Source organism: Neoarius graeffei, chromosome 14, assembly GCF_027579695.1.
Source record: "Neoarius graeffei isolate fNeoGra1 chromosome 14, fNeoGra1.pri, whole genome shotgun sequence".
Classification (NCBI taxonomy): domain Eukaryota; kingdom Metazoa; phylum Chordata; class Actinopteri; order Siluriformes; family Ariidae; genus Neoarius; species Neoarius graeffei.
In genome coordinates, this window is record NC_083582.1 from 23324974 (window position 1) to 23349442 (window position 24469).

The 24469-nt window shown below is 39.3% G+C and overlaps 2 protein-coding genes across 2 annotated transcripts in view; one reads left to right on the plus strand and one right to left on the minus strand.

Moving 5' to 3' along the window:
- sgca (sarcoglycan, alpha) overlaps positions 1-936 on the plus strand; it is a 90434-nt gene extending 89498 nt beyond the window's left edge. The window contains exons 11-12 of the mRNA XM_060939445.1: positions 179-205; positions 370-936. Of these exons, the coding sequence (XP_060795428.1) occupies positions 179-205; positions 370-376 (34 nt within the window). The 3' untranslated portion in view covers positions 377-936. The remainder of the gene's footprint in view (positions 1-178; positions 206-369) is intronic.
- Positions 937-1569: 633 nt separating this feature from the next.
- On the minus strand, positions 1570-24469 carry col1a1b (collagen, type I, alpha 1b). Its single transcript, XM_060939443.1, has 51 exons — positions 24234-24469; positions 22643-22831; positions 22196-22221; positions 21870-21902; positions 21147-21239; positions 20445-20510; positions 20110-20154; positions 19861-19914; positions 19584-19637; positions 18978-19031; positions 18648-18701; positions 18502-18555; positions 18322-18366; positions 18142-18195; positions 17641-17685; positions 17313-17366; positions 16597-16695; positions 16460-16504; positions 15953-16051; positions 15666-15719; positions 15452-15559; positions 14641-14694; positions 14360-14458; positions 14221-14274; positions 13925-14023; positions 13692-13745; positions 13462-13515; positions 13290-13343; positions 13099-13152; positions 12858-12902; positions 12630-12728; positions 12412-12519; positions 11073-11180; positions 10403-10456; positions 8905-8958; positions 8691-8798; positions 8551-8604; positions 8380-8433; positions 8054-8215; positions 7629-7736; positions 7372-7479; positions 7151-7204; positions 5780-5887; positions 5073-5126; positions 4873-4980; positions 4632-4685; positions 4409-4516; positions 4034-4304; positions 3513-3703; positions 2589-2831; positions 1570-2179 (listed from the first exon to the last, which is right to left on the minus strand). Exons 1-51 carry the CDS (start codon positions 24313-24315, stop codon positions 2033-2035), a joined length of 4329 nt encoding a protein of 1442 aa, XP_060795426.1. The 5' UTR covers positions 24316-24469; the 3' UTR covers positions 1570-2032.

Here is a 24469-nt window from a genome sequence, read left to right on the forward strand (position 1 = left end):
ATCTTTCTTTTTTAAAAAATAATTTCTGCTCACGTATGGCATTTTGAATGACCTCTGTGTATGAGATGTGCTATATATCTACATATACACAAATGAACTTCCCTTGTGCTTTGTGACTGATAAATAACTATTTATGACTTTTCAAAAGTCTCTCACTATTTTATTTATTTATTTACAGGGAGCCAAATGTTGACACACTGCCCAGGTAATCCTCATTTCTGTTCTTTTAAAGTGCTTTTTTTTTAAATCATAAAGCTTAATTTAATTTAATTTAATTTAATTTGCTTTATTTATATATTTATTTTACTATTATATTTTGTAATATTCCAGTTATACGTCTATAAATATGTAACTCTTTTTCTGCTTCAGGAAATAAACATATGGATCTTGGGACCCCAATGAAGGATTTTTTTCTTTGCTCACTATGATTTTTTTTCTGATCTGCATTGTGTGTCAGCATATTCTAATATCATGTGTCACTCTGTTTTTCTGTTATTAATAGTTGCAGTACCATGTGGCTTCAAGTACACCAATTAATTGGTTCTTTTAGAAATGTACTGCTAGCATTTAAAATCTGTATTTCGTGTATTTCTTAGTGTTAGGAAAACATATAAATAGATACCTGTAGAATGTGATTTCTTATGTATTTACCATGATAAAACATGTCCTCCATCAACCCAAATGGTCGCAAATGTGCAAATATATCAATACAGTAAATCAGATATTATTAAGCTAGCTGGATATATGCAGTATAGATTGTTTAATTTTATAGGAAGGCAATGAGGCTATGGCAAGAAGATGACATGCCAAACATTCCTTTAACCACTTTAAAACATGCTTTATTTCAGCATCCAAAATAATTAAAAACATCTCGAAATATTATACATGTACAAAATAAGTACAGATCCTCTGTTTGGAACCATTAAAGTGTCTGGTTGTGGTTTTCTTTCTGTGCCACTTTATTTAATTAAAAACAAATGAATCAGAACCCCAAAAAAGGAAAATGAAAGGTGTGCATTTGCATTTGAAGAGGAAAAAAAAAAGAAAAATTGACAGTCAGGGGGCCATGTGCAGACACAAATAAAGATTTCCCCAGAAGTTTACAGGGGAATCTGGGAATCAAACCGGCAATCGGTCCACCTACTTCACTCACCTACAGTAAGCATCGCATTCAGCTTTTATTTTTCTTCAGCGAACAATATAATGAGAGAACAATTGCATCACATTAACAACAAGCCTAAATAGCACCAAACAGGTCCCAAAAGCACAATAGACAGAAATAAAAATTAGCACTTTCTGTTCTTTTGGTCAAACACATATACACCACATTTAGGACCTGGAGAGGCAAGTAGCACCTTTTCACAAATGTTAACTCGTGGTTTTAGTTTGCTAATACTTTTTTTTTTTTTGAGTGGTAATAACCTGCCTTAGTGTTCCCCCAAACACCCATAGGTAACATGATTTGGTTGTCCTGAGGTAGCCATTACAAGTTTGAGTCTAGAGCCTGTGTGACACAGTGATGAGATATTGACATCTTTCCCCTTTTGTCTGGAAGAACAAGACACTTAATTGTCATTTTTCAGATTTATTCAACACCAGAAAATGGTACATTAGCACTTGTGTGTTTTTTCATTGTCCTTCTGCAGTGGCAAAAGAAAACGGCAAAAAAAAAAAGTCACCGGTATTTTTCACGACCTTTTGGGTTTGATCTTGTTTGGCATCTTTGGGGGGTGATCTTACACTTTACAAGTACAGGTATATATTATTTTCTTGTTGCCAAATGACTCAAAAAATTCTCGCTAAGTGTCCATGACGTTGACGCTGATTGGCAATAGTGGTCCTCAAAATTATTTTCTTAAAAAAAGAAAAGCAGAACGTCTCTCGAGATCACAACAAGCATTGTCCTCAAGGATGTTAAAGTGTAAGCACGTGGACGGATTGCAGCCGAATGAGTTTTTTTTTTTAATGCATAGAAAAAGATTTGGAGATGATTGCTAGAAACAACAACATTTTAATGTCCAGATTTATCTTTTTACAAGAAGCAGACTGAGCCAACTTCTATGCCGAATTCCTGATTGGGAGCACCAATGTCCATAGGAGCAATGTCAATGATGGGAAGACGAGATGTTTTCGTTGTCTGATATTCGATGACTGTCTTGCCCCAAGTGCCAGTGTGCGACTGTGGAAACAGGAAGATGAAATCAGTAAATCAGTCAATGAGCAGCATTCATAATATAAAGAGGCACTTTTTTAATTTATGTATTTGTATTTAAAAAGGTGAAGGAGGATAGACAATCCTTACAAGTGAAAACTGGTTAAAAAAAGATAAAAATATGATGACAAAGATGGCTGGTTTATTTTCCTCCTTCACATTATAGCTGTTTGTCAATAATATTAGCTAGAGAGTTCAAAAAGACACGGCCAAAAGAACAAATGAGAGAAAAGCAGAAATTAGAAGTCGGAATAAACAAAATCTAAAAATATTCAGTACAGCTCCTTAACAGCTAAAGCCAAAACCAGTGGCAGTGGGGTCAATGTGAAATGGTAATAAAACGCAAATGCCCGGCTGAGATAGAGAGAGATCTTACCGTGCAGCCGTCCTCGCTGACTGTATATGTGGAGCGACTGTTGCCCTCGGCCCTGATCTCAGCATCGTTGGATCCTTGCAGGAGCAGAGCCTTCTTCAGGTTGCCCGAGGCCTCATCCATGTAGGCAATGCTGTTCTTGCAGTGGTATGTGATGTTCTGGGATGCCTTGTTGGACATCAGGCGCATGAAGGTCATTTGGATGCTCACGTCTTCAGAGTCTGAGCCCTCGCTGCCATACTGGAACTGTGGATAAAGACAGAGAACTAGATTTAATTCATTCACCTGGACAGCATGGCTTTACAATATAACATGGTGGATGTAAATAAGGTGTAATGTATGGGGTTTGAAGGCAGCATATGTCACCATGTTGCCAGGTTACCAACACACCTTAATGTACACCAAAATGAAAGTCCATTAGGTGAGATGGAATCACATAGTTGGGGATAATAGAGCAAATATTCTCACTACACCAGCCATTTCTCATTAGATATACAATCTAAAGTAAAACATAATTACTTATTGATAACTTATTTGACCACAAAACCAATTTCCTCCATTGGTGTTTATTGCCACCACTTTTTATTTGCTAGATGGTGCACTGAGTTATGAAATATATAGTACAGTGGATCTATATCTATATATGCTGCTTTCCATATTTCATCATCCCCATGAATGCATCTTGGAAGGCCAAACTGTACATAAACATTTGGTTCAAATATGACAATGTCTTCAAACCTTTCAGACACACCCATAATCAAACTGTTCTCATTTCATTACACTATGTAATATGTCACCCTCCATTGTGGTTCCTGCACTATTTCTCTCTATTCATATGTTATTTTTTCCTCCATAGCCTTTTGCTTTAACATTTCAGAATTAAATGAAATGAATTAGAACTAAAAGTACTGCATCATCTTCCCCTACCTGGAAGCCATCAGGCATGGACTCTCCGAACCAGACATGCTTCTTCTCACGGATGTTCTTGCTGATGTACCAGTTCTTCAGAGGAATGCTGGCACGAGTTGGGTTGACACAGGTCTCACCAGTCTCCATGTTGCAGAAGACCTTGATGGCATCCAGAGGAGATCCCTGGTTGGGATCCACGTAGTAGGTACCTTTAGCAATGCACAGAAGATTGTAGCAAAAAGTGAGAGCCCGAAAGGCTAAGACAAAAAGGTTGAAGTTCTTATTTAGAAGCTAGTTGTGTACAAAATAATAATCATCTTGTTACAAATGTTTGAAGTTGAGGCACAAAACCAGAGAAGTCAGATACTCTGCTAATTCCTTTGTGGACTGCTTGCTTTAAGAATACTTTCTCGTATCTGAAGGACGAGAATCAAAAATATGAACACCTAGTTCCTCACTTAGTTTCATAAGGCACTGCTGCCTAAATATCTAGGAAAGGACTTATTAATTTCTATAGCTCTGGACTCTTCTGGACTCACCGCTCTTCCACTCGGGATGGCACATCCTGAGGTCACGGCACATGCGAGCTGGGTTTGTCTTGGTTCCCTCGGGGCTGCGGATGTTCTCAATCTTTTGGCTGATGGACTTGAGGGTGGTGTCCACCTCAGCATCACGGTCACGTAGACTAGCTTCATCAGCTCTGTAGCCATGCAATGGGTCAGCTGCCTTCTCAGGCTGGTGAAAGGGGAATGGCTCACCAATGCCTGGAGGACCAGGAAGACCTGGGAGCCCGGGAAGACCTGGGGCACCCTACAAAAAGAAAGGTGGGTCAAGACATCAGAGACTGCTAAAGTCAAAAACAGGATACATACAAGGAACAATGGGATGAATTAAAGAGAGATTATGTTACTCACAGCAGGTCCCATCTCTCCAGTGCGACCACGAGGTCCAGGAGGTCCAACAGGCCCAGGAATACCATTCATGCCATCCTTACCATGGACACCATGAGAGCCAGCAGGTCCCTATAACGAGAATAGCAGTACCACTCAGCACTGAAATGACCAGCTAACTGGTAAATAATTATTGTGTCAGAACCTCTTTCTGAACTAAATTACAGATTTGGCATCAAAGACTTACACGAGGTCCAGCAGGGCCAGTGGGTCCAGCAGGTCCTTGCTCACCAGGGGAGCCCTAAAGGTGCACAAGGTGATAATAAACATTCCGTACTGGATATATCAAGCCTAAATAATAATTTAGTGGATGAAAAATAACACAGTACATTTAGGATCAATAATATAGCAATATTTATGTGAAGCTCGGTTTAGCCTCTCGGCTTGGGCCAAGTGGCTCTCCGTCACTATTTGACATGGTCACTCACAGCTGGTCCAGGCAGTCCAGGCATGCCAGCGAAGCCACGGTGTCCCTTCATGCCTCTGTCTCCAGTCTCTCCAGCCTCACCCTTGTCTCCACGAGCACCAGCAGGGCCCTAGAGATAGATATAAGTATTTAGCAAAAAATACTTTTCCTGACTAAAAGTGCTATTTGATGTTCGAAAAACAAAGGCTTTGGTGCACTCACCACGGCACCACGTGCACCACCAGGTCCTGGAATGCCAGCAGGACCAGCGGGACCCTAAAGAGAGAGCAAGATAGAGAGCAAGACATGAGTAAGCTATGAAATATATTAATAATAATAACTGGGATAGGCTCCAGCTTGCTTGTGACCCTGTAGAACAGGATAAAGCAGCTAGAGAGAATGAGAATGAACTTTCATATCAACAGTTAAAATGTGTGATTATTACAGTTGTAAGTCAATGACTGGATAACCTCATCTCATTATCTTTAGCCGCTTTATCCTTCTACAGGGTCGCAGGCAAGCTGGAGCCCATCCCAGCTTACTACGGGTGAAAGGCGGGGTACACCCTGGACAAGTCGCCAGGTCATCACAGGGCTGACACATAGACACAGACAACCATTCACACTCACATTCACACCTACGGTCAATTTAGAGTCACCAGTTAACCTAACCTGCATGTCTTTGGACTGTGGGGGAAACCGGAGCACCCGGAGGAAACCCATGCGGACATGGGGAGAACATGCAAACTCCACACAGAAAGGCCCTCGCCGGCCACGGGGCTCGAACCCGGACCTTCTTGCTGTGAGGTGACAGCGCTAACCACTACACCACCGTGCCGCCGACTAGATAACCTTTTAATTTTAATTTTTAAATAAAAATGTCCAGCTGTGAAAGTGTAAAAAAAAATTAAACAAGCTCTTGTAACTCACAGCGTCTCCACGATTTCCAGTCTTGCCTGATGGTCCAATAGGTCCAGGAGGTCCAGGGGGTCCAGGAGCTCCTGGAGCTCCAGCATGTCCAGCCTCACCACGGTCTCCCTGAGGTAAACAGCAAATTGCAAAAATAAAGTACTGCACACACAGCACAGCTTTACACTGCTTATTGTACACACACAAAAAGTCCATTTGGCTCTTCAGACTTCAAAACAGGGCAACATTAAGCAACATCAAACTTTGCTGCATCACTGCAAGTAATTAATTATCTTTCTTGGGGTACTTATTACATGACTGAAATATGAATATACAGTGACAAATATTAATATACATATACAATGACACTCATTGTGCCACTTATTATTATTATTATTATTATTTTCAACTAACTCAAAATTTCAAAACACCAGTTTGGTGGCAGCAGGATCATGCTTCTGCTTTTTGCGGATGATGTGGTCCTGTTGGCTTCATCAATCTATGACTTACAGCATGTGCTGGGACGGTTTGCAGCCGAGTGCAAAGCGGCTGGGATGAGGATCAGCACCTCCAAGTCCGTGGCCATGGCGCTCAGCCGGAAATGGGTGGAGTGCCTACTCTGGGTCAGGGGGGAGTTGCTACCTAAAGTGGAGGAGTATCTTGGGGTTTTGTTCATGAGTAAGGGGGAGCGGGAGTTGGACAGATGGATCGGGGCAGTGTCAGCAGTGATGCAGACACTAAACTGGTCTGTTGTGGTAAAGAGAGAGCTGAGCCAAAGGGCAAAGCTCTCAATTTACTGGTCCATCTACGTTTCCACTCTCACCTATGGTCACGAGCTATGGGTAGTGACCGAAAGAATGAGATTATGGATACAAGCAGTAGAAATTAGTTTTCTCCACAGGGTGGCCCTTAGAGACAGGGTGAGAAGCTTGGTCATTCAGGAGAGACTCAGAGTAGAACCACTGCTCCTCCACATCGAAAGGAGTCAGTTGAGGTGGTTCGGGCACCTTGTTAGGATGCCCCCTGGACACCTCCCAAGGGAGGTTTTCTGGGCATGCCCCACCAGGAGGAGACCCCGGGGCAGACCCAGGACATGTTGGAGAGATTACATCTCTCGGCTGGCCTGGGAATGCCTCAGTATTCTGCCGGAAGAGCTGGTGGAGGTGGCCAGGGAGAGGGAAATCTGGGCTGCTCTGCTTAGGCTGCTACCCCTGTGACCCAGATCCAGATAAGCGGTAGAAGATGGATGGATGGATGGATCAAAATTTCAAGGCAACTAGGTTGCACACTTTTTTAAGTTATACCAACAAATAATTTTTTTACAGTGTATAGTTTAAACTATTGCACTGCAAGATTATAAATACAAGCTTATACAAAGACAGTATAAATCACCTTGGGGCCAGGAGCACCATCGCGACCAGGGGCACCATCGTGACCAGGGCTACCCTACAAAGACACACAGGAAAAGGAAGTTAATTTATTTGACTAATATTACCATCCCGTCACACAAAACAGCCTGCTCCCTATGTTACAGTTCAATAAAAGTCTGCTCCACTGCTAGTTGTTTTTCATAATTAGTGCAAATGTGCAACTCTATGAAGAGGTTTTCTTACATCACGGCCAGCCTCACCAGGACCTCCGGTCAGACCAGGGGGTCCCATTGGGCCAGGAGGTCCACGCTCACCAACTGCACCACTAGGTCCCTGTTTTCCTGGCTCTCCCTGAGTGGAGGATGAAACACAATCAGCTTTATGAAGATCCATTTCAGAGCAGATGTAGACTAGGCTTATGTCTTGATTAGAGAGTAACTAAAGCCTTCAAGTTTTAAGTGACTAATGTAAACTAGATTCTTTTTGTATGCCAGACTCACAGTGGGTCCAGAGGAACCTGGTAGACCTCTCTCTCCTCTTTGTCCAGGGCTACCAGGGTGTCCATTACCTCCACCGATACCCCGAGATCCAGGAATTCCAATGGGACCCTAGAGAAGAAACAAATCAAATAGTACTGTCTTCAACTGGCATTATCACTGTTGAAATACTATCCATTGTTGTACTGTGTGCAGAGGGCCAGAGTAATTAATTTCATTACTAATAAAATTCCAAACTTCAAATAATTAGTTCTACACAATGTTACAAAGATAGAAAGAATTCAACTAAAAAGTAATTGAGAGATCAATTTAAATGAAAATTTTATATCTGAATTTCTGTAAAATTGCTTTGTGACAATGTCCATTGTTAAAATTGCTATACAAAATATAAAATTTAATTGAATGATGTAAGTGAAGAAGGCACATACGGCAGGTCCATCAGTACCAGGAGAACCTTTCTCTCCAGTAGGTCCTGGGGGTCCAGCAGCACCAACCTCACCGGTGCGACCAGGTGCTCCCCTTTCACCACGTGCACCACGCTGTCCTTCTTTACCAGCTGGGCCAACAGGGCCAGGAGGTCCAGCAACACCCTAGGAGGGAGAGATGTATGAGCAGATCATTTAATTTAATGTAACACATTTTAGAAATGTCCATTTTTAAGTGAATACAAGCTAATAATAATGCCTTAGTGGGAAGGGACTACAGGTACGGCCACACTGAGGATGAAAAAGGCGATCATGATGATGTAACTTACAGCAGGGCCGGGAGGTCCAACTCTACCAGCAGCGCCTGGGAAACCAGTGGCACCCTATAAAAAATAAAGATGTAGACACTGCTTATTAGTTATTATGTGCAATACTTGTTAACATATAAGCTGCATATAGCATTTCAACGATATAACTAGGTGTCAAAAACATGTGCCTACTGGAGGTCCAGCACCACCACGAGCACCTTTGGGTCCAGTAGCACCAGCAGGGCCCTGGATAAACAAAAGAGAAACATTTATATATGTATGTCCATTTATCAATAGACACATACTCAGTGTATCAGCTTTCAGCACAGTACCTGAGGACCACCAGCACCAACAGGTCCAGCAGGTCCAGGAGGTCCAGCATCACCTTTAGGTCCACTGTCACCTTGCTCACCCTTGGCTCCAGGCTGGCCAACTGCCCCCTGTATTAGGGTAAAAAACAACGACTTGTATTTTCTCTACTGGATATTACCTGAAAAATAAATGACCATATTTTTGTTATAATAGAGATAAACTTTGAACACTCACAGGAGGTCCAGCAAATCCAGCGGGTCCAGGAGGTCCAGGCTCACCACGGTCACCCTAGGTAGTTTGGTGAGAAAATGTCATAATTTGCCATTAGCTAGTTAAGACATTTATATATTGTCATAATATTTTACCGGTTCTAGTATAATTCTTATGTGAATATGTATTGATATATAGTATAATTTTATATGTTTGTACATGAAACATGGGTGATGTGCATTTACATTGTGCCAAAATTCTCGTCAGAGTCTCCAGTTTGGGCTATTGCACATTTTATATTTATGTGCTCTTGCAATTTGGGTTACATCACTGATTTACAGACAGGGAAAAGCAACTGGGGTGTGTTACTGCATTCACATTTCTAACAAGGGGTTTATGCACTATGATGGTATTATAATACCACTCTCTGTGTGGTTGTGGGCTGATTGTTCTTGCTGACAGTCTGATGACATCCTGCATTAATATTCACAGTCACCTGAACATCAGTTGCTCTTCAGTTTTGCTTTACAAATTGCATTAATATACACTATATAGGCAAATGTTTGTGGACACCTAACCATCACACACATATGTGGTTCTTCCCCAGACTGTTGCCACAATATTGGAAGCACACAATTGTATAAAATATCATTGTATGCTGTAACTGGAATTAAGAGGGACCAAACCTGTTCCATCATTACAATACCCCTGTGCACAAAGCAAGCTCCATGAAGACAGGACTTGCCAAGGTTGGAGTAAAAGAACTTGAGTGTCCTGCAAGAACCCTGACATCAACCTCACTGATCATCTCTGGGATGAACTGGAACACTGACTGCACCACAGGTCTCACTGCCCGACATCAGTGCCTGACCTCACTAATGATCTCATGACAAAATGATCACAAATCCCCACAGCCACACTCCAAAATCTAGCAGAAAGCCTTTGCCGAAGGCTGTAGGTTATTATAACAGTAAAGAGGGGGCTAGGTCTGGAATGGGATGTTCAACAAGCACATATGAGTATGAGGTCAGGTGTCCACATACTTTTGGCCATATAGTGTATGAGAATCAGGGCCATTGAATGTGTCCACCATCTCCAATTATATTTACTGAAGCCAGAGTTCTCATTAGTCACTGCCTCTACTGAATCATGAGCCAGTCTTCATGAATGAAGCTCCTGCATTCATGCCCCAATAATGAACCATCTTTCAAGGTGACCTTAGATTTCCTGATTTGAGTCTTGATCCAAAATCAAGGTCAGCTAAGCTGCCTGAGCATGGCATGATGTTAATTGTTCAAATGTATTTTGCAGTTCGCCTGTATGGAAATTCATGTGTTATGGTTCTCCGCCTATTTATGCAATTTCAATTTGATTCACTTTTCCTTGTTTCTCCCTTTCCTTCATGTGTTACTCTTATGTGTATTTTACGGTTGATTTGTCATATGGTGTTGTTTGTTTTGTGCAAATTATTGGAAGCTTGTTGATGTGAGTAGCATTGGTGGAATAACAACGAATCACTCACAGGGCCACCACGAGGTCCAGTAGCTCCAGCAGGTCCTACAGGTCCAGGTTCACCCTGCAGCATGACAGGAAATGACAGCTTGTTAATGTTATAACACACATCCTAGACTGTCACATGACCAGATGCCATCAGAAGGATATAAACATTGTTGATACGGCTTCTAAGATGAAGATTCTATACTAAAGCAAGAAGCCACTCAATGGTGACAAAAACAATACAATAAAATATAGTGTTCAATTAATAGGTAATTAAACTTATTATTACTAATACTTGCAATGAATAATCTTTTTGCCATGCAGTCCAGTGTGTTACCAGAAAGCTTTGGTTGCTAAGCAACACAACAAACAAAGATAAGAATATTCTTTGAACAGAAATGGTTTAAAAACTGGTGCATTAATATTGAATTGAATTACTGTGATGTGGTCACAGTTGTGCATGCATTGAGGACATTCTCAGATTTTAGAACCAAAACTGGCTCATATAATGTGCTTTAAACCAATGTCCTAAAAAAATAAAACAGGATGGAATGGTTTAGTGATCTTGATGGTTAAGTGAGAAGACCTATAGTCAATCATGGATCAAATAATCTAATAATCATAAACTACTGTACATGCACTATTTTCTAACTAACATGCCTTCTGATGCAAAAAAAAAATGCAGCTTTGTTAACCTTTTCTCCAGCAGTACCAGGAGGTCCAGCGACACCATTAGCACCAGGCAAACCACGCAGACCATCCTTACCAGGAGCACCATTAAGGCCCTTAGGTCCAGGATCACCCTATCAACAGAAGACAGCACTAGTAAAGACATCATCACGTACCATTATCCAACCTCAAGTGAAAGGTTGATTAATTATTGTGACAATTTTCCTGTGCAACATTCTTCTATCATATTTAAACACTGAAATACAGTCTGGATCTTTGAGTTGGTGCAACTGAAGCAAAATCCTGCACAATAATTCAAAACTCATTTGTGCATACAGTATCATACAGTGTGATCTCTTGTAGAGAAAAAATTATATATATATATATATATATATATATATATATATATATATATATATATATATATATATATATAACTTTTTTGAGTGTGATGCAGGTATCCAACTCTAACTAATTTCATTTAAATTTACAAAATGCAATTAAGTTGGTCAGTAAAACTATTGAAAATATTTTCTTTATACGTTTGTCAATTAATTAAAGGTTTACATGAATTAGCAAATCATAAATTTCTGTTGTTATTGCATTTTGGAAAACATTGCATAAAAAATTATAGATAGATAGATAGATAGATAGATAGATAGATAGATAGATAGATAGATGTACGATATGTATTTATGTACAGTAAATTAGGGCTATATATTAATATACTGATATAATAATATAGATATTTTGATAAATTATGTCATGATACACTTTTCTAAGATATTGTGGATATTGTGATAACTTTTTGAACTCCTATATTTTTTATCACTATTGACTGCATGGATGTTAAAATTTTGCTGATTTGATTAATCTAATTTTTTACAATTTTGTTTCTCTTTCTCAGTGCTATAATAATACTATTCATAATCAATAATTATTTTAGACATGAATAACTATCATCACAAAACATCTAAAAATACCTAAGAGCTACTCATCATGGCATCATCACAGCTTTAAAAAATTACTGACATAATACAATATGATATGAAAAATCTGGATAGAAGCTGATTTTAAAAATGGCTCCCTGCATCTTTAAACCATAATTATGGATGGATGCTTCATTATTTACAATTGACTAGTAGCTATTATTTTAACAGAATACAGGAGCCACTACTCTGAAATAACTAGGATGCAATTTAAGACTATCTTGTCAGTGTCTATCTTTATCATGGAATAAATTCCAGTGTTGCTATCCATAAGTTTTTTAGCTCAAGAATAGGCTTTATATGTTCAGAGAAAATAATATCTTGATGAAGATTTTCAAAGTGGGTTTAATATGAAAGGGTGATCTTCAACACTCACTCTTTCTCCTCTTGGTCCAGGAACTCCACTAGAGCCGCGTTCTCCAGGCATTCCCTGTGGACCACCAGGACCCACACCACCAGGAGCTCCAGCAGCACCAGTATCTCCCTAAACACACACACACACACACACACACACACACACACACACACTTTTACACAGATGTATGCAGACTTTATTCCTGTTTCTCATGAAGCTGCAAGCCTTGCGAAACCTACCCTAGCACCATCATTACCAGCAGCTCCGGGAGAGCCACGAGGGCCAGTGGGGCCAGCAGGGCCTGGGGCACCACGCTCACCAGGAAGACCTCTATCACCCTGAGGGGAAAGGATTACATTTTAGTTATAGTACCCCAAATACAGTTAGAATAATATCAGGTTCTTATTTAGCTGGGGCAATCAAGCAGAGATTTTGAAGAAACTATCATGGTTTTTTTGGACACTTACTCTGGAACCAGAAGGTCCAGGAACACCAACCTCACCAGGCAAACCCTACTCAGAGAAACAGACAGTATTAATAGTTAATACTGGCCAAGGACTTATTATCATAATGCAAGATATTCTCTGGTTGGCTCCAAAATATTTATGTTTGGCCTATACTTAATACAAAAGTAAAACACAAAAAGGCACCAAGCCTGATATTATAAGTAATATATACTACATTTCTACCACTTGAGCTGACACTCACCTGCTCACCAGCTTTGCCAGGCTCACCAGTGGCTCCCTGAGATCCAGGAAGACCCTGCCAAGGTAATAAAAGCATAGCAGTGATTGATGGTAGCCTATTTTTAATTGATTGGCCTGAAAGGCTTATAAATAAAAATGTTTCACTAATGAAGCTAACAGAAAGTTTGTTTTGGTTTGTGGGTCAACAGCTACCTGGAATCCAGGTCCTCCAGCAGGTCCTTGTTCTCCTTTCTCTCCAGCAGGTCCCTTTTACAGGAAACATTGAAAATAATCAGAATAGAGATGTATGATGTGTTACATTTATGAAAACAAGATATAAGACAAATAATACATTTTTTTTTTATTATTCCTATCAACAACATACAGCAGGTCCAGAAGGTCCAGGAGCACCAACATCACCATCTTTACCAGGGGCACCCTATAAAAGATGATTCAAAAATCACTCAAGTTTATACTGACTTCAAAATGTCAAGTAGTGTGAAAGGCCATCTATGTGAGTTGAATTCTTTCAGGTACACATGCTTTGAATACAAAAAAACATGTATTCTTTAAAAAAAAAATAAACTACTTTAATAGAGAGAAAAGAGTACACACCACAGGACCAACAGGTCCTTCAACGCCTCTCTCACCAGGCTTACCAGTCTCACCCTATAAGAGGAGAGGATCATAATTAATTCTCAGGAGTCTTTTTTGGTATACATCAATTTAAGTAGCAAATAACTGTAAATGAAGCATAACTCAGTGAGTAGCCAGAATGCAATTCACTAATTTTATCTCTAATATTAAACAAGAAATAGTTTGGTGGTGGTTGTTTTCTATTTCCATACATCAGCTCCCTTAGGTCCAGGGAATCCCATCACACCAGGGGCACCACGAGATCCAGCAGAGCCTGCAGGTCCAGGAGCACCATCATGACCAGCAGGACCCTGTAAAAGAATCAGCCATGCTAAATTCTTTTGAAAACAACCCAGCATCAAGTCTGTGCAAGTTTTAAAATATTACACAGTGCCGTGTATGACATGTAGTTAATATTTATTTACATGTGTACTGTTATAGTCAAATGCTGTATAGTTTGACACAATGAACTTTATTATACTAATTTGGGATTATAAACTTGACTTACAGGAGGTCCAGCTTTGCCATCAGGTCCAGGGGCACCAGGGGCACCAGTCACACCCTAAATAGGAGACATGGGCTGATAAGATAAGACTAGAAATGTGGAAATGATCATCAAGATGGGGGAAAAAGAACAAGAATCTTGCCTTGGATCCAGGCAGTCCAGGCTCTCCAGGTCGGCCAGATTCTCCAGTAGCTCCCTGAGCTCCAGTAGGTCCGTTGGGACCAAGCTCACCAGGGGCACCCTATAATGCAATAAAATATGTACATCTTATTGAGATCCATCTTTATACTCTCTTGAGTGATATGAAATGCTTAACCTGCTCTGATCCAGCACCATGGACAGCTCTACAGAACCACCACCAGGAATGATGATTCCCCACTTACATTTGATATATGATTGAAAAAGTGTGTTTGAAAGACTTGCCTTGGGGCCTGGTGCACCTTCAGCACCAGGGAAACCACGGCTGCCAGGGGCACCCTGTTTAAAGAGATGGATATAAAGGTGAACATAATAATAATAATAATAATAATAATAATAAAGGAATGAATGAAAGGTGGAAGGAAATTATGTATGTAATTTTTTAATGCTGTTTCTATTTTAGGATATGCATTAATTATGAAAAATATTTTTAAAACAACAGTTTAGTTAAAATAGTTCTGATGGAATGATGCTTTATGTACTTATGACTGTGTGTTTTTAAAATTAGCTCTGAAAGTGAAGTTCAATTATACATATACGATTTAGTTACAAATTATGTGTGTTGTAACACTGTAGTGAATTTTTTGGGTGAGCTGAGCTTTTGATACAGAGGTCAAAAGACAAGGATTCTGCTCTGTGACATTTCCTAATAATCTGAGGTGTTATCAGTAGTCAACATGGACAAGTTAGTGTCCTCTGAGCACGTTAGGGTGTCTAATATGGAGTTAGGACAGACACAGGGACTTCATCATGTACGTAAGTAGGACTGACCTAGCCTTGATTTACACAGAGATACTTGATTTACACAGAGAAATATGTTCCACTTCAAAGGTGTATTTAATATTCCACTAACTTCTTTACCTCGAAGATCTCCTTTCTGTTGTTGCATTCCATACAAAAGGCTTATATTTGCATACCCTTAGTGATTTTGTCACAAGTCCTGATTATTTCTGAGGGATCTATCAGAACTCGGGAAGAGACGGGATCAGGAAAGTGCTCCAACAGAAATAGGGAGAATTTTACATTTTAAACTTACACGACCTCCAGGAGGTCCAACAGGTCCAGGACCGCCAGGCTCACCACGAGCTCCTCTCTTTCCCTCATCACCAGCAGGTCCAGGAAGACCCTGAGGTCCAGCAGGGCCCTATAAAGAAGAAAGACAAAGAAGAAAGGGAAAGACAGTCAGATCAGCAGTTCTAGGCACCATCAGATTTCATGGTGATATCTTGGTAAATGTTAAGCATACTTACAGGCTCTCCCTTAGGACCAGGCTCTCCTTTGGGTCCTGGGGCACCAGCGTCACCCTGTGATCATCAAAACAAAGAACGATCAGAACCTAATCCCTTTCTCTAATGTGAAGTGACAAACATACTAATCAACCCATGAATGATTGGAGGGTTAAAGAATCAGGTCCATCTTTGATTTAGCTTGTTTTGCGCATCATGGTGACTATAGATGTTAGATGGAATAGATGGTATAGATGGAAGACTACACAAGTAACAGACAAAATTCTAGGTTCAGACAAACACATACGTACATTGAGACCCTTAGGTCCAACTCCTCCAGCAGGTCCAGCAGGTCCAGCAGGTCCACGAGTACCGGGGAAACCAGGAGCACCAGTAATACCAGCAGGACCCTACACATGTTCAGAGAAATGAGAAGTCAATATTCAGAGAAGGATGTATGAAATATTCTTGATATGGTAAAATGTCTAACCCAATATCATTTTTTAAATATCAAGTTGCTTACATCTTAACAAATACAAAGACATATAGTAGCAGTGCTACACTACCCAAAACGCAATCTGCTCATTTTCTTAGATTTTAGCCTGACATTGTTGTTAATCTGGACTAAAAATCATGTAACCTATTTCAAGGGATTTTATGACTCAGGATCATCATTTCTTTAAGATTTCCTGTCATATGAAACCCCATATGTATGATTGAACCCCAAAGTATGTATAATGGTGGTTAGGCAGTGCTCTATCATAATGACTAATCATGATACTGTATGTTTGCTATAAAAGACAAAACAAATTATTTACAGGAGAGCCCTTGGCACCAGGGCTGCCATCATTACCAGGAGGACCCTGGAAAGAGAAGCAGAAGCGTTAAGTTCAGACTGAAAAAGTGTTAATTATTATTATGCAAATAAATAATTTTTAAAAATGTATTGACTCACTGGGACTCCAGCAGGTCCAGCAGGTCCACTGTTACCAGGCTCACCACGGGCTCCCTGAGGTCCCTCTGGGCCACGGCCACCAGCAGGGCCAGTCTCTCCCTGCAGGGAGCAGTAAGAGGTTAATGTAGATGCTGTTGTAATGCGGAGAGGCAATGCTGGATCAGTGATCAAGGCTTTGGGCTTACAATCAGAAAACTGCAGCTGTGCCACTTTTGGGCCCGAAACCCTCAACTCTTCAGTTCTTTCCTAATTTTGGATGAACCAAATGAATCCATGTAGATGTTAACTTCCTATAGCATCTGATATGAGGGACAGGTCAGCCCCAGATATACTTTTGACAGGCAAACCAAAGGTAAATATAGATGCTAAGCAGAGAAATGATATGTACTACAGCTCAGTGTATATAAATGCATGTTGTATGTTAATAATTTAAGTGTTACAAAGGACAATAGAGAGCACTCTTAATGTATTAATCTGTATTAAAATGGCACGAATAAATTATTGTGTCTACAAATGGAGCAAAGATGTTTATTTTACACACTACTTAGAGATGACTAAAAGTGTCTCTAAAGAGAAAAATGCTTTGGGTTTAAATTCTGCTTCAATCAATACTATGGAAAATAACATGAGAATAAATATAACAAATGAGTACTATAATGATGATGATGGTGCATGTGTGTGTTTGTGCATGTGTTGGAGAGGTTTATAAGGCCTACCTTAACTCCAGCACCACCAGGGAATCCAGGAGCACCAGCAGGGCCAGTGGGTCCCTAAAAGAGAAAAATCAGATAAAAGAAAAAATTACAACACTTACATCACGTTGCCTCTCTCCATTCACCCTCCACCCAAAACTTTGAGTCTGTCTGGTAAAGCACAATGGCTATCTAAATCTTTTATATTCTTCATGTCAGCTTACGGAAGTGGAACGCTATCACTAATACTCCACCATCAAAAGGTAATCTTTACATTTAAAAAGTTATTATTATGTTTAGGCTGTTATTCAGCATATCTGTTGTATTTAATAAAAGTACAGGTAATACTTACAGGAGGTCCAGCAGGGCCAGAGTTGCCATCGTTACCACGACCACCCTATGGCAAGCAAATATAACAGAAAGAATCAGTTAAATTGTCAGAAATGTGATAAGGAAAAGAAAAGATAGAGAATGTATCTAGCAAAAAATGGCTATTTGAGTATGTGTTGGCAAAATGTATGTTAATTTTAGGAACGAGTGAACAAAGTACACTGTAACATACTGTGTATCACTTGTAAATCTATTCGAGCTACACCTGCATGAGTAGAATATCGCCTCAGCGTCTGGGTTTGATGTGTGCATTTAATGAAATCAGATCCTCTATGATGACGTATACAACATAAACATTAATACCTTTGAACAGGTTGATGTAACATATGTTACACGGTGATACAGTGCACTATAGGTTAGGCTTTTGTATAACGTAATTCAGCTCATTCTTTGCAATCTGTAATGTAAATTAAAGGAAAGTGGAAATGGCTGATGAAGGGCTTGGATTGACCAAGACACTTACAGCAGGTCCAGCAGATCCAGGACGACCTCTCTCACCAGGCAGACCACGAGGGCCCTGGAAAATAATGGGGGTGGGGGGTGGGGTTATTTCAGTCTTTTAATGAAACTGAAACATAGCAGTCTAGAAGATTGATTTGACAGACTAAAAACAACAACAACAAATAAAAATGAATGGACTCACCATAACACCAGCGACACCATTCTCACCAGGTGCACCAGACTCTCCCTGCAAGTTACACACAAGCCAATTCAGTTCTATAGAAACAAATTCAACTAAGATCAAACAGCTGCTTAAAGCAATTCAATCCAAACATTTTATGTACATCTAAAATGTTCAAAAAGTTTAAATGGAGAATTGTACCTTAGGTCCAGCAGGGCCAGTATCTCCCTTAGCACCATCTAGACCAGAGAAACCCTTTGGATAGATAAATAGATAGATAGAAAGATGTCACAGAGGGTTTAGAGGTCAACTGACAGGTGTTTGACTTCATGTGCTGATGTACTCACTCTGTGTCCCTTGATGCCGGGAAGTCCAGGGGTTCCAGGGAAACCGCGACCTCCCTGTGTGTGTGTGTGTGTGTGAGAGAGAGAGAGAGAGAGAGAGAGAGAGATGAGATTTCTGTTAATATAAAATTATCTAAATGCTCTAAATGGTTCATTTTCCTTAACGGTCAAGCTAGTTGGTTCAGATGAAACAATCATTTATTTCAACAGAACAGAATTTTTAAAATCAGGATTTTGGCTGATTTATTTACTAATAATATGTGCATGATGTAAATGTCCGTATTCATTCAACACAATGTGAGGAGGAAATAAAATGCAAGTAGGTATACAGACCTGAGCACCAGCAGCTCCACGCTCACCGGGGCGACCAGATTTGCCAGCATCACCCTAAAAAAGTGAGAAAAAAAGTTTTGACTTTCATGTTTTAGTGAAAGCACGTGCACATATAAGACAACAGATTATAATATAATACACTGGATACATCTACATCTATGCAAAGATCCAAAGTAACACCATCTAACAACGAGAACTGTTTTTATTACATTATTATTGATTCTATAAGATTACTATTGTTTGTAGATTTTATTATAAATACATGAAAAATAAATATATCTAGTGAATACAGTGTTGCACAGACAATTCTATACTGAATAGGACAATAATAAGTATTGTTTTTGGAACCTGCTGTCTATGTTACTATTTTGGTGGAACATTTAAACAAAACTCGAACTCAAATTCATGCTGTGGATATCCAGAGAGATTTAAACTTAAAGTATATGAGGAGTGATATTGAAATCTCTTCCAAAAAGGTTTTCCTGAATATCAACTGAATAAAAGTTTATATTTGTTTTTAAAAAATCTGAAAAACTATTTACTTTGGATAGTAAACTCAGACTGTATAGCACTTTTCAATAAGATTGAGATTCAATATGGACTCACATCATCTCCGTTCTTTCCAGGAGGACCAGGGGGACCACGAGGACCCATCGGACCCTGAAGACAATAAAATCATAAAAAGTATGAAAAAGATGTCATACTAATATATATATATATATATATATATATATATATATATATATATATATGATTTCAAATACAAATCTGGTTCAAGCAGAAATTAATTTTCCATTGTTTGATGTAAGGAAGTGACATCTCCAGAATGAGGAAGTGAAGTGATGTTACCAGTGTGAGAGTGTTGCAGGAAATAAATACTCACAGGAGAGCCAGGCTCGCCATGTTCACCTGGAGGGCCAGTGAATCCTTGAGGACCCTGAGAAAATAAAAGAGGGACAATGAGGAGGAAAAAAATGTCATTGACACTGCTCTACTGGCTGCACATGTGTTTTTAATAATGACCTAGGCAATAATGGTGCACATTTTAGGACTGAGATGCGGGTATTGAATTATATGGATTTCTCCTAGACACTGGAAAAAACAAAACAAAAAAACAACAAAAAAAACTTACAGTAGAACCTGCAGGTCCAGGAGGTCCACGGGGTCCCATTGGGCCCTGAAGGAGAGACAACGAGAGAGACAGTCAATTAGGCATGTGATGCACTTGTTAGTGTGAAATTGTGGAAAAAAAACTATATAGTCTTCACTTAGTCATGCAAAATTCTACAGAATAACAGGTCATATGGTTTTATAAGGTTCATCTACCAAGTATCACAGCCATCATGAGATGTTGGAATCATTATTACTGGTTGCCATGTTTATGAGAGAAGAGAAGAGAAGAGAAGAGAAGAGAAGAGAAGAGAAGAGAAGAGAAGAGAAGAGAAGAGAAGAACAAACTCGTCATACTGGTGGTCCAGGAGGGCCTGGGCCGCCGGATTTCGCACTACCATAAGACAGCTGGGGCAAGTGGTACTGCAAAAGAACAAACAAAATTCATAAGTTAAAAGCTACAATAATCCATCCATTATGCCTTCAACAAGTCTCTGTGTATCCCAATACTTTGGTTTAGATCACAGATTTCATTTGTTGAAATTTCTCCCTCACGGTGTCAGCGTTACTATTCTTTGTACTATTTTCATATTCACATATTTTCTTTAGTTGGACTCTCTTCCCATTGTCACTGGTGTCCCATGCTGCTCATGTCATTTGTATGTGTGTGTATCACTCAGAACATTTAAATATAAAAAGAGAAGATAAGATCTGTATACTGTAATCTGTTCTCCATCTCAGTGGTGCTGATTTTCCTTGACCATCTTTGGTGTGACATGATAGAATCACTTAAATAATAATAATAAAATAATAATAATAACAACAACAAGACATATTTTCCAATAAATGACTTTTAATTTATGTGTTAGAGGTTTTACATTGTCACATCCAATTTCCACTAGCATATGTAAATGCTATGATTTTTAAAGTAATGGCACTTAGGATTTTGTGTTTGAGCCTCATAGTGCCTTTGCATCTGACCTCATGATGTCTTAAACATACATGGGTTTGCTTTTTACAGCAGTATCTCTGGAAAAATTTATAAAGTGATGTACTCACTCCACCGAGACCAGGGGGGCCAGGAGGGCCAGGAGGGCCAGGAAGTCCAGGCTCTCCGGGAATGCCATCGTTACCAGGAGGTCCAGGTGGACCCTGTCGAACCAATGAACAATTTCTTTGAGAAATATATAAATACATTAGATGCTAAGTAGCAGCCAGTCCACCTTTTTTCCTATGTGCAATTGCAGGGCACATAGGAAAGGATGTAACTAAAATAAATAAATAAATAAATACTTTATAAGTATGTATAAATTTTGATCCATTCGGGAATGACCCACAGTATACTTTTGACGTGATAATATTACTTTAAAATGTTATAAATAGCATAATATAATTAGAAAGTTACAGAGAATAAAATAAAAGTTGGGATACTGAGGTCACACACCTACTTTAATGTGGCAGAGGTCAAAGTTCACACACGTCATGAGATCATAAGGTTATGAAATTAGCTTTTTTTTTTTGGCAACCTAAGATCTGTATACTGTAATTTTTTTCTCTCTCAATATACATAACATGTGATTATATAAATCTGATTCTAAACAACTGATTCTATGCATCTTGTTGCGTGTATAAAATATTTAACATATCACCAAAACGTGTCTGGAGAGCCTTTATCATTTGAACACATATAATGTTTTAAAATAGAACTGAAAAAAAAAAAGCGCAAAGTAAAGCAACAAGGCCATATGAAAGGGAATACATGAAAAGGAAAATGGTGCTTACCGGGTCACCCTTAGGTCCACTGGGATATGTGTCCTAAACACACACACACACACACATACATATATATATATATATATATATATATATATATATATATATATATATATATATATATATATATATATATATATATATAATTGTAGAAACAATATGATATACATATGTCTTTTATATAAAAATATTTTAAGCTTAAAGTGGATGTAATTTTTGTATCATTTGTACACCATTCCATTACTTGAGTATGAACAACTTATAATTTCTATACAAAAATATTAAGTATATATGACTAAGGTGTATGTTGAGTGTAAGCTGATATTGTTACTGACCCCATCAGTGGGTGGTGCTTCTGTGTCTGGGAAATGAAATAAAAATCAAAATTAGTACTTTGCCTGTCTATGTTTTGGACACATATTCTCTATCATTAAGTTGTTGCTGTGATTTTTTTTCATTACGATTGGCCCAAGATAACAAATGAAACACTTTTTGATCATTAAAAAAGTGTTCCACTGTGTTCCCTTTCACAAAATCAATATTTCATAACTGCGAAATACTGATAATTCCAAACGTAATCTTAATCCAGTGTGTGAAAATAGATCCGCAGTAGCGCCCTCCCAGACTGTGCACCTTTCCAGCAGGACGGCCATCGGAGGAGAGACACCTCACTTGGTTTTAATACTTCCAAGCTCAGGTAAAGAGACAAGTCTGCTAGAGGGCGACATAAAAACTAGCACGACTAGTCTGTGAGCGAGTGAGTGGTGATGTGGCAAATATACCGTCGATGCAAATAGGGCAGCATTCGCCTTCGGGGATTTCTGGGTTGGCGCAGTCCGTTATGTCCTCGCAGATCACCTCGTCGCACATGACAGTTCCGCTGTCGCACACGCAAATCCGGCATGGCTCAGGTTTCCATACGTCCTTGTCATTGTACAACTGGCCGTCTAATGTGCAGCTACTGAATATGCCTACAAATGAAAGACCAAGAGGAGCACGTGAGTTATGAGCATTTCATTAGGTTCCTCACTGATTCCTGACGTTCTGAATTCCTCCAAATATTCCCGGAGCAAGTGGAAGAAAGAGCTTTAGTTACCGGTATGAGCATCTCAGTGTTGTTCACAAAAACAGATTTGAATAGCATGGATAACAGATGAAGTTGAGTGATTTTGGTAGTCATCATGTCTGTTTGTTAATCTTTTCATCTAAGTCCAGATGTCATTCGATACAACTATGCTTTTTTTCCCTTTTTGCAGTTAATCATATTTAATGATTTATACATTTTCACAAACACTGATTTCTCCCTGTCCATTCTATGAACAGTCATGCAAGTTAACTTGGCAGACATAGAAATGTTGAATGTCTTGGAAATGAAAAAAAAAAAGAACTTTCTGTACCTTAGCAATATCTATATCTATATGTTGGCTGTATGAACAAATCCTTTTTCAATTAAACTGTATTACATCAGTGCAGTACTTTTAATCACGTTTAATGTCAGGACCTTCTGGCTTCACATTAGGTTAAAGTTCACAGCAGCAGTTTTCATTAGAATAGTTCAGAAGTCAACAGAGGTCTACTTCAGAAAAACAACAGTAACAACAACAAAACAATATCTGCTGGGTGTGCGGGGTTGGGCTGCAGGGTATGTGAGAACTGTTTTTTTTTTTTTTCTCCTAGTAGGCGTGTCGTAATTCCAGGCTGTACCACGTGGGGGGGGGGGGGGGGGGGGAAGAAACTATATGCACCTTCGTGCAATACAAAAACCGGCCACATGGTGGTGCCATTATCTCACATTACTCATAAATGCATTCAACGCCCTTCTCCATCACCGATTAAAACCTATTAACTCGTCTCTGGACAATACCGAGCAGACATCACTGATTTTCATCGACGTTAGCCTCTTTTTTAAAGTAATAATAATAATAATAATAATTCATTGCCTTCCTTTTTTTGCATAGTCTCTGTTTGAGTGAGACTTGCACCTGATTGGCGCTCAAAACTTAAATGCTGTCCAGATGTTCCACATCTATCTCATAGTGGATGAAACTTGCCCTCTGTCAGACATCAGAACCGACACGAATTTGTCTATTCGTTTATAAAAACAGCTAAATCGAGTAAAGCTTTTTCACTTCTCAAGTCGAACAAGAATTTGTGAGTTTGATTGAGCTACGTGCGCGAGCCAGATGTGGAAAACTCGTAACAGCTAACAGCACACGCTCAACACAACACAAACATACAGCTGTTGTTTTGACACCAGCTTTATGTGCAACATATTTCTCAGTCTTATATATATATATATATATATATATATATATATATATATATATATATATATTTTTTTTTTTTTTTTTACCAAAAGCTGATGGTACTCACTGTCATCCTCGCCCTGTCCTCTCGCCACGAGCACGGCGGCCGCGAGCAACAGCCCTAACCGGATATCCACAAAGCTGAACATGTCTAAATGTTAGACATGTAGACTCTTTGAGGCGAGAGTGTTGTGTCTTTAGTTCCCGCAGGCGCCGATCATACACGTCGAGGTTATAACTCCAAACCCAGACCCCAACACGCACACACACTCCCTACTGCCCAAACACACACCTCATCCCGGC